General features: G+C 39.6%; 1 protein-coding gene across 1 annotated transcript in view; it reads right to left on the minus strand.

Moving 5' to 3' along the window:
* Window positions 1–15,784, minus strand: part of REXO5 (RNA exonuclease 5) — a 43,346-nt gene that overhangs the window by 913 nt on the left and 26,649 nt on the right. The window contains exons 14-19 of the mRNA XM_003261463.3: window positions 9,214–9,318; window positions 8,603–8,740; window positions 5,053–5,145; window positions 4,234–4,450; window positions 3,838–4,025; window positions 2,742–2,860 (exon numbers count right to left, since the gene is read on the minus strand). Of these exons, the coding sequence (XP_003261511.2) occupies window positions 2,742–2,860; window positions 3,838–4,025; window positions 4,234–4,450; window positions 5,053–5,145; window positions 8,603–8,740; window positions 9,214–9,318 (860 nt within the window). The remainder of the gene's footprint in view (window positions 1–2,741; window positions 2,861–3,837; window positions 4,026–4,233; window positions 4,451–5,052; window positions 5,146–8,602; window positions 8,741–9,213; window positions 9,319–15,784) is intronic.

The raw sequence follows: 15,784 nt of genomic DNA on the forward strand, positions 1-15,784 counted from the left end.
ACTTGGAATTTAGGAGCCAATCAATACTTGTTAGTTCCCTGCCACCTTGTAATGAATATTCATGGAACTGGGTCAGCGTTGAGGAGCTCTCTGAGGCAAAGCAGGTAGAAATGAGCAAAGACAAACACAGAATCTGTCTCCACCTGATGTATGAACTTAAACATGCAAACACTAGACTTATGTGTATGGAGAACTAGAGCTTTGAGGGCAGGAGAGTTGCTCTGGAGTCAGACACACCATCAGGGTACAAGTCCTGACTATGCACTTACTAGCTGTGTGACCCTAGGAAAATTGGTTAATGTGAGACTTTTTCTCCACTTGTTAAGTAAAGATTCTAACAACCTCAACCAAAAATGCATATAGAAGCATTAAGGACAGCACCTGGGTTTAATAAATTACTGTTGTTTTCAATATTAATTTAAGAAGCTACCAAAAATGTAAGGATTAAGAGCTGAATCAAGACCCCAGCCTAAGGAAACCTTCTATTGTTTTTGCTATTCCTTTTTTCCCCAACGTTTCCCAAGAGTATCTGCTGCCATCACGGACACAGCTGCACAAACAAGGCCCAGAGAACTCAGTCACACAGCAAGCTTCCACAGCCTGGGGAAATGCATGTTACTGTTGCTGAGTTTGATCAATATGTCTACAGAAATCAGAATGTGACTTTTAAAGGATAGGAGTAGTTCAGGTTTCTTCACCACAGGATTTGCTGCTTCCAGGGGGTGCTTAATTCTCCTGACTTGTCAAACTTAAGATCTTTGTCTCAGCCACAGCTTAAGTGTTTTTGCTCCCCGACCCCAGCACTTCCTCCTCTGGCTTCACCCTCTGTGGAACATCCAGGAAGAACAATGATTTGGGCTACTCTTGACTTAGTTTACCTAAACAATGGTGGACTGTAATCTAAGTATTCTACGTGAGAACATGAAAACCCAGTCCACCTACCACCATACACTGCCCCTGAGGAGCAAGTCTGTTGTTCCTCAGAGCCCACATCTTAACCAAAAAGCTTTTACTGGCAATCTGTGATCACTTTTTTTTTTTTTTTTTTTTTTTTTTTTTTTTTTTTTGAGACGGAGTCTCGCTGTTGCACAGGCTGGAATGCAGTGGCGTGATCTCGGCTCACTACAGGCTCCGCCCCACGGGGGTTCAAGCCATTCTCCTGCCTCAGCCTCCCACATAGCTGGGACTGCAGGCGCCCGCCACCTCGCCCGGCTAATTTTTTTGTATTTTTAGTAGAGACGGGGTTTCACCGTGTTAGCCAGGATGGTCTCGATCTCCTGACCACGTGATCCGCCCGCCTCGGCCTCCCAAAGTCCTGGGATTACAGGTGTGAGCCACCGCGCCCGGCCTGTGATCACTTTTTACCCTGTTCCTGTTAGCTTACCCACAAGCCTGTTTAAAGTATGTTGGTCTAAGATTTTTTTTTCCCCTCAATGTAAACATGTAATACTTGTTTCTGCTTTTCAGAGAAAGCGGTTCTTTCAAAGGTGCCCAGTAGGTAGACCATCTCCCTAATGGCCCTCAGAGGCATGTTACAAGAACTTTATGCTAGGAAATGAATTTCTTCTGATCCAGCTTCAAGGGGAGAGGTATTCATGCTCTGTCAACTCCTAGAATGTCAGAATCTTTTTTTTTTTTTTGAGATAAGAGTCTTACTCTGTAGCCCAGGCTGAAGTGCAGTGGTGCAATCTCAGCTCACTGCAACCTCTGCTCCCTGGGTTCAAGTGATTCTCGTGCCTCAGCCTCCCAAGTAGTTGGGACCACAGGCACACAACACTAAACCCGGCTGTTTTTTGTTTTTTGTTTTTTTTTGGTTTTTTTTTTTGTATTTTTGGTAGAGACAGGGTCTTGTCATGTTGCCTAGTCTGGTCTTCAACTCCTGAGCTCAAGTGATCCGCTCGCCTTGGCCTTCCAAAGTGCTAGGATTATAGGCATGAGCCACTGCACCTAACCAGATGTCAGAATCTCAAGGGACTTTTTAAAATTAACACAATCCAAGGTTTTCACACTGTTCAAAAAAGCCACCATCTTTCCCTCCCTTCCCCAATATACACTCATTCATTTAGCTGCCCACTCACTCATTCCAAAACTGCCCATCTTTATGCTTTAAGATTTAATATCAGTTTTTCTTTAAAGAAACGGTTTACAGTTAAAAGGGTTTGAAAATCAACTGATTTATTCCAAATCCCTCACGTTACTGACAGGAAATTGAGACCTACAGTGGGGAAGTAGCTTGGCCACTTGTCAGAGGAGATAGGTGATAAAGCTGGAACTAGACTCAAAGTCCTGCTCCAGTATTCCTCAGGCTTAGAATCAGCAAACCAGGCCCTGTTATCTCTTAACACATAGGTGTCAATGGGGAAAAGGGTACAGAAGGCAGCAACACATTCCTTACATGTAGGGAGGTTATACCTAAGCCTAGGGCTTGTTCTGAGACTTTACTTTTTTTACTCAAGTGGGGTTAGCAGCTACTTCTTACTCCAGAGAGGAGTAAGGACATAAGACCCCTGGTTTTAACTGGGGATAAGTTATCTCCTTGAGGGACCAATAAATGTAGTTATACAAGAGCATATAAATGTGAAATGGAAATACAATGCCTATCTTTTAGAACTGTGAGAATTAAAGAGATGATTCATGTAAGTCCTCACTATGTGCCTAAATATCAGCAAAAGGCTTTTTCTCTAAGAACAGCTGAAATCCAGGGGACAGAGTCTTGAAGGGATACCCTTTCTAGTCCTTACCTCTTGGTTCCTGGCAGCAGGATGAGGCAGAGAGTGCCCGGGCACAAGCTGTTGTAGAGCTTTCCAATCTTCCGGCCCCAGCGCCAGGCTGCTATCTTCGGGTGGTCCAGTTTCAGAGTCTGGGATCAAAGCCATGTGTCAATACTCAGCCAGAACACTCTCTCGTTACCTTTGGAAGGGCTGCAACACTCTTCCTCTGCCTCTAAGGCTATGGGATTCCAGTAAAGGTTCCAGACAAATCCCTTTTCTAACACTGGAGCCCACATTGCAGGTTCTCTGCTGACCCAGCATCCCCAGGCCTCCAAGTTGGCTAAGGACTTCCTCAGGGGAGGAAGCTACTGTCCTTTCCTCCAGATGGGTCTTCCAAGACCCCAAGCTAGGGGAGCCACATTGCTGATGAGGGGTCTAGTCTGGCTTCTGCCATTAAGTCTCTTTGTGACCTTGGGCAAGTGACTTACCAACTCTAGCCCCTACTTTTCATCTGCTAAGTATGAGAGATTAGACTAAGACAGGGTTTCCCAAGCTTCAGCCACTCACCTTCTACCTTCACTCTTCCGCTTGTATATCCCTCTAACATTTTTTCCATAAAGTGAGTTAATTTCTTCCTTAGCCTTGTCTAACTAATACCATCCACAAAATCATAGGCTCAATGTAGTTGTTGTATACTTTAACAAGTATTAGCAAAACAAGTCCATTCAGATGTCTTAGATATAAAAAGACAGACAAGTCCATAATCATAAAAGTGAAAACAAAAAAGAAAAGAGCATCTATGACAACCACAATTTATCTTGTGTATGTACCACACTTTGGGAGACCCTAGACTAGATCACTGAATAATTGTCCAGCTTTCTGACTTCCTGCCTTGGTCTCTCAAAGTCCCTTGGAGATCTGGAAGACTAAAAAACTAAGTTTAGCAGGTATGGAGGGGGCAAAAGTATGAGATATCTGGGAGAAAAGGAGATGTGGCCAGGACTGGAGGAAGCCAGAGAGTGAAATAAGACTCAGGGCCAGGGTAGAAAAAAAAAAGATTAAAGGATTAAGTGTCACTGAGCAGGACTCTCCTGACATCTTCTCCAAGACACCGTCACTCACTCACCTGCAAGGCCTCCTGTTCAAAGTGGGGAGGTACAACACGAAGCCCTGGGAGCCTTCTTGATTCAGGTGGTAAGCCTCTGAGCCAGGCATGGAGGTGCCTGGGGGTTAGGGCATGCCTGCCTTTCAGCTTCCAGTCCTTGCCTGTGAGAATGTTGAGGGCCTGCTGGGCACTGCCAAAACTTTTGAATTCTGAAAGCAAGAACCCCCACCTTATGTCATTAAGGGCCAAGAAAGTTGATTACCATCCAAGCTGCCTGGCCAGGGTCATAGGAGAAGGACAGAATCAGGAACTGTTGCCATGGTCCAGCCCAGGAGGTGAATCTTCCTTTCTCTGACCTCATGTTATCACCATCCCCAGTTTCCTTCCCCAAAGCTACATTCAGTAGCATAGACTTACTCAGGAAACAGTATTTTTTCTGCTTTCCACTTTTAAGATCTTTAGGCAAGATCACAGCTTCCAGGCCAAGAAAGAGGCGAGGCTCCTGCAACAGCTGTTCTTTGAAGGCTTCACTCACTCCAGACAGATATATAGAGCCTTGGTTTTCAGAATCTCCTTCCAGCTCATTCACGAGGGTGTCACAATCAAGCGTGAGCTCTGTCACAGGCCTCTGCACCTAACCAAGGAAAGTTGGTGTTAGTGGTAGAAAATCAATTTAATCCTCAGGCCTGTTGGATACTAGCAAGTTGTTGCCATTACTAATAACTTCATTTTTCAGTTTCCTAAAATTTTTCGTTTCTTTCCTTTTCTGTAAAAGGAAACTAAAGATAACGGCCTTACAGAATTATGTTAGAGACTTAATTGATAAATACATATTTTCATGTAAACATATTCTCTTCAGTTTCCTGCTTCCCACCTTTAATGAAATTCTGTTTATGTGCACAAGAAACTTCAAAATACCATCATTTGATCTCCCTGAAAGGTGAAGAAAAGGGTAACCACAAAGAACCAACCAGAATAAGCCATAGGGGACTTAAGTAGTAATAAAGAATGCAAGGAAGACCCAAATCTAGCCCAGGATGATTTCTGACACAAATGAAAGCCGTTATGTCTTCAGTCACTGCCAGTAGGAGAATGTCAGACTTGGCTGAAGACTTTCCATAACGAAGTCTTGTGCCTGGGCCTCTTGAGGGTGTTTCCTATATGTCCTGGGGCACTATAAATACAGGCTGTGGTAGGTCAGACCCGAGCAAAGGGGGCTTTCTCTTGTCAACCTACCTTGATGCAGATACCATCTACCAGAATACCATCCAAGGACTCTATGGCCAGCTGGGCAGCTTCTAGGACTTCATACTGTATACAGAGATGAGGCTGCAGAAAGACCAAGATTTCTTCATCATTGCTTTCCAGCTGAAACTGCTAAAGAAGGGGTTGGGGAAAGGATTCAAACTACAGTGGCCAAAGCCACCAGAGTGGATGCCTTTACTGTGCTGGGCTACACAGGTATTGATTGTAAACTGTCAACTTTAAATGGGATCATCAAAGTTCAGAAACTAGCTTTCAGACAACAAATAACCTTTGTCATTTAAAATGGAACTACCCAACAGGCTTTTCATAATATTTATTATGCATCACTAAAGTCTTCACTGCAAGACATGGGCAGAGATTCCCATTTGTCTTTTAGCTTAACTTTATAAGCTTGGGAAGGATAAGTTCTTCCACTGGATAGGCTACATCTTCAAATGGTCTGCTTTTCTGTTTGGTAACTCGGAGTAACTAAATCTTTGTGATTATCTGAGCCATAGCATCAATATGGAGATAAAAGCCTTCCCATAGAAAAGTTTCATGACACTGGATTTGGCAATGGTTTCTGGAATATGACATCAAAGACAGGCAACAAAATTAAAAATAGACAAATTAGACTTCATAAAAATTAAAACCTTTTTGTATATCAAAGGACACTAACAGCAGTGTCAAAAAGCAATCCACAGAATGGAGAAATAGTTGCAATCACATATCTAATAAAAGATTAATATCCAGAATGTACAGAGAAATCCTACAATTCAACAATAAAAAAGCCAAACAACCTGATTTAAAAATGGGCAAACATTGCAGAGTAGCTGGAACTGAAAAAAAAAAAAAAAAAGACAGAAAAAGGGCAAACAAGTGAATAGATATTGCTGTAAAAGATGTACAAATTGCCTGCGACACTCAACATCACTAATCATTAGGGAAATGCAAATCAAACCCAAATGAGATACCATTTCACATCCATTAGGATGGCTATTATTAAATAAAATAGAAAACAAGTGTCAGTGAAGATGTAGATAAGTTGGAACCTTTGTTCTTTGCTGGTAGGAATGTAAAATGGTATAGCCACTGTGGAAAACAGTATAATGGTTCCTCAAAAAATTAAACATAGAATTACTATTTGATCCATCAATTCCACTTCTGGGTATATGCCCAGAAGAACTGAAAGCAGGGACTTGAACAGATATGTGTACAACCATGTTCAGAGCAACATTATTCATGATAGTCAAAGGTAGAAACAACCCAGGGTCAGGCACAGTGGCTCACGCCTGTAATCCAAGAACTTTGGGAGGCCAAGGTGGGTGGATCTCGAGTCCAGGAGTTCAAGATCAGCCTGGGCAACACAGAGAGACCCTGTCTTACAAAAAATTAGCCGGGCGTGGTGGTGCATTCCTGTGGTCCCAGCAGGAGGCTGAGGTGGGAGGATTGCTCGAGCCCAGGAGGTTGAGGCTGTAGTGAGCTGTGATCATGCCACTGAACTCCAGCCTGGGTGAGCAAGACTCTATCTCAAAAAAAAAAAAAAAAAAGGGTAGAAACAACCCAAATGTCCATCAACAAATGGATAACCAAAATGTGGTATATACATGAAATGGAATATTATTTTGCCTTGAAAATGAAATTCTAATACATGCTACAACATGAATGAACCTTGAAGACATGCTAAATGAAATAAACCAGACACAAAAGGACAAATATTGTATGATTCCACTTATGTGAGGTACAGAGTAGTCAAATTCATAAAGACAGAAAGTAAAACAACGATTACCAGGGGCTGGGGGAAGGGGTAATAGGAAATTATTGCTTAACAGGAAATTTCAGTTTGTGATGATGAAAAAGTTCTGGAGATGGATGGTAATGATAGCTGCACAATATCAATGTACTGAATGCCACTTAAAAATGGTTAAAAAGGTACATTTTATTTTATATGTATTTTACCTGCCACCCCCCCAACCAAAAAAAGGGGCCAAGAAAAAGTCTTAGGAAGATGTTATAGTCCCTTGCTATACACTTCTCATCCCCCAATTCATCTTCTCAGGGACAATCTTTGTATTTGTATTTTTAGTCATAGAAAAGCCATTAATAAAAGATTTGAAGCTGGGTGCAGTGGCTCATGCCTGTAATCCCAGCACTTTGGGAGGTGGATCACTTGAGGTCAGGAGTTCGTGACCAGCCTGGCCAATATGGTGAAACCCAGTCTCTACTAAAAATACAAAAATTAGCCAGGCGTGGGGGTGCACACCTATAGTCCCAACTACTTGGGAGGCTGAAGCATGAGAAATCATTTGAACTGGGGAGGCAGAGGCTGTGGTGAGCCAAGATGGCACCACTGCACTGCAGCCTGGGCCTCTGTCTCAAAAATAAAAATAAAATAAAAATTAAATTAAAAAATTTGGAGACAGCACATTTTAAAATATCTAGGATCCTGCACTTAGATCACTTTAGAAGTGTTTTTACTTCACTTTCATACATTGTAATACACCAGTTTAATAGTTACCTAGTTCCGAATTCTAAAGGAACAATATATTTACAGTGAAGTCTTCCCCTAATCCCATTAGTTAGCTGCCTAATTCTTCCCCTTGGAGGCCTCCATTGTTACCTTTACTGTATACCATTCTACAAACATCCTATATTACATTGTTTCCATTTTTCTTTTCATGATTTCTTCCATGTCTCTATATGCTTATGATGTTATTGCTTCACATATAAACTTTATCTATTGATATGGTATTGTTATGACTGTGAAGATGGAGACATAACTTGTGAAGTCCTTTTGAACTATATAAATTTTTAAAACCATATGCAAGTATTATTTTTGTTAAAGTAAAACTAATCTCTTTAAAGGGCTTTTATGTAAATACAAACCTACAATACCAAAAACTTACCCTAAGAGATAAGAGATAACAATAACAACAAAAGCCCTCCCATAATCTTCCTCCTCTATCTTAACCAAGCAAGCCATGAGCCTACTCTGTAATGTAAAAAAAGAAGTAACTTTCTAAGATATGAAAGTTACTTCTCTTTTTGAAAGAGTATTTTATCATTTAAAGCTAAGGTACAATCATAAGGACCACAGGTTATATTCAACCAGCAGACATATTTTTTCGTATGGCCTGATTTTGAGAAATGGGAGCCAACATATGAAAACTGACAGATTTCTCAATTCTTGTTTTTAAATTGTTTGTGGCAATGTGGTCCCACTATATAGCCCAGGCTGGTCTTGAACTCCTGGGCTCAAGCAATCCTCCATCCTCAAACTCCCAAAGTGCTGGGATTACAGGTATAGGCCACCGCGCCCAGCCAGATTTCTCAATTCTTTAAATACACACAACGAAAGATCTCACAATACTGGGTATACATTCTTGTGGGTCAACAACTGCTCTCATTAGTGTATGTCTCGCACTCCAGTTGGTAGCAATCAAGCTTACTTCACGAATATTTGCTATCTGCATGACCCAAGCAGTCACCTGAATGTCTAACACTAATCTAGAAAATTGAAATCTGAATTTTCCGGTCTTACCTGACGGGTTTCAAGAACAAAAGTCATTGACTGGACTGGGCCAAAGCTCTTAAACAGCCTCTTCAGAGCCCTGAGATTGCAATTTTTGCTAAATGGCCCAGCATAGACAGTTGATATCTCTGTCCACTTGATCCTCATCTGTAGGAAAAACAACAGAATATAGTATGGGAATGAATATGGAAAGAGAACTGAAATCATGAGTCAATGCATGGGATTATTCATCAAAGATTTTTTTGATATAAACACTTGCCAAATGTCCAAGGATGTTCACTGAAGTATTATTTGTAATAGCAAAAATGTATAAAACACAAATGTTAATAAGTATATCATATAGCAGAATACTATGTAGCCTTTAAAAACAAGGGAAATAAGATATGTAGTGATACAGAAAGATGTATGAGATATACTGTTAAATGAAAAAATAAAGTTGCAAAACAGTATGCATACTCTGATTCCCATTTTTATAAAAATATTTTTAAATGTTAATATGCAGATAGTAAAAATCTAGAGAAAAACACAACAAATTAAATAAAGCATGTATTACTTTCCTTAATGATGAGAGGTTATAATAAGTCACTAAATAAATCATTCAGCAGAACCCATTCACTTACCCTTTTGTTCATCTCCTCAGTGAGGACAGGTGAAAAGGCCTTAAAAGAGAACTGAACAATGCTGAAGGGAAACAGGGGGGTTTCCACTCTGGCCTGCTCAAGAACCTGTAGAGAACAGCACAGCCTGGATAAGGTAGGAACCTCATACTCTATTGTGGCTCCTGGATATGAGCCACAATAATATAAACAGTAGTTGTCTTTTTACGCATACTGAAAGGTAATATGGGGCTGACTTCCAGGTCTGGAGGAAAATGGTGAAACCACACAGCTTCCCCAAAGAACCACAGAATCAATAAAAAGAATAAAAATAAAATACATATGAGCCATACCTTCAGCATTACTAAGAGACAAGGGCTATTACAAAAATTTTCAAATGACCTGTAATTAAATAAATAAGTGTAACTCCCACTATTGTAAATTGCTGCAAGCCTGTGAGTAGGGAAAGCAAGGGAGAGGAGGCTTAATAGATTTGGTTAAAAAAAAAAAAAATCAAGGGGAATGGAAGAATTAGATGAAGCACAAAAAAAACCCCAAATAAAAACTCCAATTAAATGCCAAATAAGGAACATGGGTCATGTTTTGACATTTCTCAGCACTTGACTACAAGCAAGAGGCTTGGCAGCCTCAGAGAAGCCATGCTTCTGGAGAAGAATCAGATATATAGAGAAAAGGTGGTACTCCTTGGAGACACTGCTGTGAAGAATGCCAACCCTTCTGAACAATATTATAAATTCCTCCCTTCCCACAACACCACACCATCATTGTGGAAATGGAGAACTAGGAAGCTTCACTTCAGCCTCTTACTCTCACAGAGACAATGAGTTAACAACAATATATGAACCAGAACACCTTTGAGAGAACTGTAGAGACTGGATGAGAAGCTATATAGCACCTAGACCAGCATGAAACCAAGAAGGGTTTCCAGTAAATGGGAAAGGAAAATTTGTGATGTTTTGTGGTCCCATCTACACCTCTCCCTATCTGACACAATATGGCTTCTCCCATACCACAGATCCTCTCTTGGGATGGAAAAAAAGAGAGGGGACCATGTGTCCAATGTTCTGGGTAGTGTGGGGGCTATCTGAGGGACTATTTTCTGTCTTGTGTGACTCGGAAGGCTTACAGGACTGAAGAAGGCCTTGTTTGGAAGCCACTGAAAACAGATATGATCACCATGGCATGTTAGAGCTGCAGTAAGAAACCAGGGGAAGAAAGAGATTATGGGCTCTGAAAAGAAGTAGGGACAAGGGGCTCAGGGAACAACTAAAGGCACATGCATAACCCCAGAGAAGACAAATCTCCAGAACAGGTTTGGGAGGTCATGAAATCTCTAACTAGGCTGATTGGTGAAGGTCTTCCCCTGCACGAAGCAGTCTGTAAAGACAACAATTGGGTATTTATTCAAATGCCCAAGCCTCAACAATACCAACAACAATAAGTCACAAGGCATACAAAGAAACGTAGCCCAAGTTTCACTTCTGCAAAATAAAAAAGTTCTAAGATCTCTTTCACAAGAATATAAATATACTTAACATTACTGAACTATATACTTAAAAACAGTTAAGATGGTAAATTTTATGTTTTTTACTACAATAAGAAGAGAGGCAGGAGAGGAAAGGGAGAGAGAATCCCTTGATAAGTAGAGGAAACACACAAAAAAAGAAGAAAAAACTGCATTGAGGAAGGCAGAATAAAAGAGATGCTCTTGAATGAAAACCTTGTCCAAAAACAAATCAGTAAAATTAGAAAATAGTAGACCATATTAATCTAAACTACTATTAAAAAAACAGCAACAGCTGGGTGCAGTGGCGCATGCTTGTGATCCTGGCACTTTGGGAAGCCAAGGTGTAAAGATATTTTGGGCTCAGGAGTTTGAGATGAGCCTGGGCAACATAATGAGACCTCATCTCTATAAAAAATTTAAAAATTAGCCAGGCATGGTGGCACATGCCTGTAGTCCCAGCTACTCGGGTGGCTGAGGCAGGAGGATCGCTTGAGCCCGGAGGTCAAGGCTGCAGTGAGCTCTGCTCATGCCACTGCACTCCAGCCTGGGCAATAGAGCAAGACCCTGTCTCAAAAACAAAAACAAAAACCAAGAAATAAAGTGAGAATAGAAGCATTTCAACTGATGAAAATTATTCCCCCTAAAAAAAAAATCAACCATGGGGCTAAAGGATACAGTTAACATTACGGTCTAAACTGAATTGAATATTAGCAGCCAAGCATTTGAGGATATGAAAGAGCAACTACAAGTTGTCAAGAAAGAATAGATTCAAGTGAAATTTTAACGAAGGGCATTAATGAAAAGCATGAAAAGAATTAGGAGTATACAAATGAAATCAAAAAGATCAGAGAGAAAGTAGGTGAGTGAAAGATAGGCCAACGGGGGACAACATACATGCATAAGTGAAGTCCATCAGGAAGAAAATTAAAGCAATGGAACCAAATACTTGAAAATACAATCCAAGAAAACCTTCTGGAAATAAAAGAAACTATAACCTAAATATTGAAAGGGGCCTTGGGTACCAAGAAAAAGTGCCTTGGAATGATCAACTCTGAGACATAGCTTAGTAAAACAATTAGACTTTAAACAAAAAGGGAAAAATAAATCCTCAGTAAAAATAACTTAAAAGGCCAAGAAAATTAGATTGCCATTAAATTTCTCAAATGCAACTTACAAGGATTTCCATCCCCAGTCAAGACTGAATAACAAAGACTAGAGCTACCCTCTCTCCTCAAACACCTAAGAAACTATAAAAAATGTACAATAAAGAGAATGAGAAGACAAGCTAGACTCGGAGAAAATATTTGCAAAAGACTTATCTGTTAAAGGACTGTTATCCAAATATACAAAGAACTATTAAAACTCACCAATAAGAACACGAACAATCCAATTTTAAAAATGGGTGAAAGAGTTGAACAGACACTTCACCAAAGAAGATATACATATAGCAAATAAGCATATGAAAAGATGCTTCACATTACATGTCATTAGGGGACTGCAAATTAAAACAATGAGATACTAATACATATCCATCAGAATAGCCAAAATCCAACAAAACACTGACACCATCAAATGCTGAAAAGAATGTGGAGCAACAGGAACTCTCATTCACTGCTGGTGGGAATGCAAAATCATAGACACTTCAGAAGTTTGGCAGTTTCTTACAAGACTAGACATACTCTTACTATACAATCTAGAAATTTGCACTCTTTGGTATTTGCCCAAATGTGTTTGAAACTTATGTACACATGAAAACCTGCACACAGACATTTACAGCAACTTTGTCAAATAATTGCCAAAACTTGGAAGCAGCCAAGATGTCTATCAGCAGGTGAATGGATAAATTGTGGTAAATCTAGGTAATGCATAGTTATTCAGTGTTAAAAAGGAAAAAAAACTATAAAGCAGTGAAAAGACATGGAGAAAACTTAAATACATATACTAAGTGAAAGAAGCCAGTCTGAAAAAGCTACATACTATATGATTCCAACTATGTAACATTCTAAAACAGGTAAAATTATGGAGACAGTAAAAAAAAATCAGTGGTTTCCAACAGGCAGAGCACATTCATCACAGATTTTTAGGTCAATGAAACTATTCTGTATGATACTATAATGGTGGATATATGTCACTATACATTTGTCAACACCAAGACAGAACCCTAACGTAAACTATGGACTTTGGTAATTATATGTCATAGTGGGTTCATTGATTTTAACAAATGTACTACCCAGGTACAGGTTGTTGATAGTGGTGGAAGTTGTTTGTGTGGGTGGGTGTGGGGGTAAATGGGAACTCTCTGTACTTTCTTTTTTTTTGAGACATGGTCTCTGTCGCCAGGCTGGAGTGCAGTAGTGCAATCATACGTCAGTCACTGCAACCTCCACCTCCTGGGCTCAAGCAATCCTCCCATCTCAGCCTCCTGAGCAGCTGGGACCATAGGCATGTGCTACCAGGCCTAGCTAATTTTTTGTAGGGACAGTGTTTCGCCATGTTGCCCAGGTCAGTCTCAAACTCCTGGACTCAAGAGATCCACCTACTTCAGCCTCCCAAAGTCCTGAGATTACAGGTGTAAGCTACTGCACCCAGCTTATACTTTCCATTTAATATTGTTGTGAACCTAAAACTGCTCTAAAAATAAAAGTCTATTAAAATAACAATAATAATGCCCAAAGAGCCCTTGAGGCCCATATAAGGGTTCAGAAAAAAAAAAAAAATTCCTAAGAACAGCAGTTCTCAGGATATTGGAAAATGAAGGACAGTGATCCTTAAAGATAGGAAACCAATAGATCTATAAATAATCCCCCTCAAATATTCAGTTGAGTAGGGATTAGTGTATCCATGTAAGTAAACTATGCGAGGTCAAGGAAAGGATGCCCAAAAGGATTAGAGGAAATAATCACAAGGGCTAACACAAGGCCAGGAATGGTTTAGATTCCAAAAAGCTAGAGTGTAAAATCTCATAATTTATGGAGATTAAGTACTTAGTATGGTTCTGCTTCAGTAGTGGGATAAAATTTACTCTGGTTCCACCTAACAAACCTTAAAAGCAAGAATTCAAAAGGATCTGGCCAGGCATAGTGGCTCACCCCTGTAATCCCAGCACTTTGGAATGCTGAAGTGGGTGGATTACTTGAGGCCAGGAGTTTGAGACCAGCCTGGGCAACATAAGAAAGAAAAGAAAAGAATAGATAAGAAAAGAAGGAAGGAAAGAAAGAAAGAAGATCCAAAAGGACCAAAGTGTTTCCAAGTAACTTTACCACATCCCAGACCAAAGCTCACAAATATTTATAGAAATACAAAAATATATAGCACCCAACAAATTAAAATTCACTGTGTCTGGCATCCAATACAAAAAACTACCAGGCTGCAAAGAAGAATGAAATACAGTCCATAATAAGGAGAAAAAACAATCAATTTAAGTTAATCTAAAAATGACACAGATTATCAAATTAATAGAGAAGGATGTTAAAATAGTTATTGTAACTATATTCTGGAATTTAAGAAGCTAGAGGAAAGTCTGAATGTTAACTAGACACATGGAAGATACAAAATAGAACAAAAGTTAACTTCTAGAGGTAAAAAATACAATGTGTGAGGTGAAAGTACACTAAATTGGATTATCAGTAGATTAGATACTGCAGCAGAATTAGAAACCTAAGACATAGCAATGGAAACAATCTAAAATAAAACAGAGGAAAAAAAACTGGAAAAAACATGAACAGCACATCAGTGAGCTATGGGACAACTTTAAACGGCCTAATAAATATGTAGTGGGAGTGCCCAAAGGAGGGGAGAGTGGTGAAAGAAAAAATAATGGGGAGAAATAATGGTCAACATTTTTTCTAATTTGATGAAAACGATAAACCTGCAAATTGCAAAAGCTCAACAAGCTCAAGCAAAAGACACATAAAAAAGGAACACTTGGCCGAGCCTAGTGGCTCACAACTGTAATCCCAGGCTGGAGTGTAGTGGTACGATCATAGTTCACTGCAGCCTCAACCTCCTGCGCTCAAGCGATACTGGCATGTTCTTAAAATATCTCCCCACATATTTATTAGAATTAAGAGAAAAAACAAGAACTCTCAATAGAGAAAGCAGACAACACCTTGATCAGGTGATCAAAATCAACAGCACAAAAGAGGGGCAGATGAGTAATAACTGCCTCTGGATGCAACACCCCAAGAAATTTGGCTAAGGATGCATAATCTGAATTTAATCATGAGCAAACACCACACAAACCTAAAATAAGCAAAACTCTGTTAAAAAAGGGAGAGGGGCATGCATTACTCAAAAAGTATTAAGGTTATGAAAGACAAAGAAAGGTTGAGGAACTGTTCCAGCTTTAAAGGAGACTAAAAAGATATGACAAGTAATTGTAATACATGACCCTAGAAATGATACTGTTCTAAAGGGAAAAGACATGCTATAAAGACATTATTTGGTCAACCAAGAAAATTAGAATACAGATGACAAGTAGATAAAGGTACCAGGACAATATTAGATTTACTAAAATTGGTAACTATGTTAAGATGTGGTTATATAAAATAGTATTTTTATTCTCATGAAATACACTCTGAAGTGTTTAGGGCCATGATATATGCAGCTTACTCTCAAATGGTTCAGGAAATGTCATACAGAGAGGAAGAAAGACAGAGTGTGTACATGAGAGAGCGTAAGCATGAGGGTATATATAAAATAATAAAGCAACTGGGGCAGAGTGCTAAAAAAGGTGAATCTAGATAGAAAGCATACAGGTGTTCTACCATTCACGCACGCTTTCTGTAAGATTGAAATTATTTCCAAACAAAATGTTAAAAAAAAACCAAAAAAACACAGATCTTCTGAATATGATAACATAATAAGCTCATGTTTGATGTAGCCTCTCTGACTTAACATACAGCAATGATACATAAAATATAAAAAGAAAAAAATCGAAAAGATATAGCCAGGCTCAAAACCAAGGTAAACGTTTCCATGAATCAGAAACACAACAGAAACTCAAAGATGTATGCAAGGCCAAAGCCAGAGGCCTGCTGGGCTCTGGAAGCAGGCATTGGCAGCTGA

Source organism: Nomascus leucogenys, chromosome 2 (assembly GCF_006542625.1).
Source record: "Nomascus leucogenys isolate Asia chromosome 2, Asia_NLE_v1, whole genome shotgun sequence".
NCBI classification, from domain to species: Eukaryota; Metazoa; Chordata; class Mammalia; order Primates; family Hylobatidae; genus Nomascus; species Nomascus leucogenys.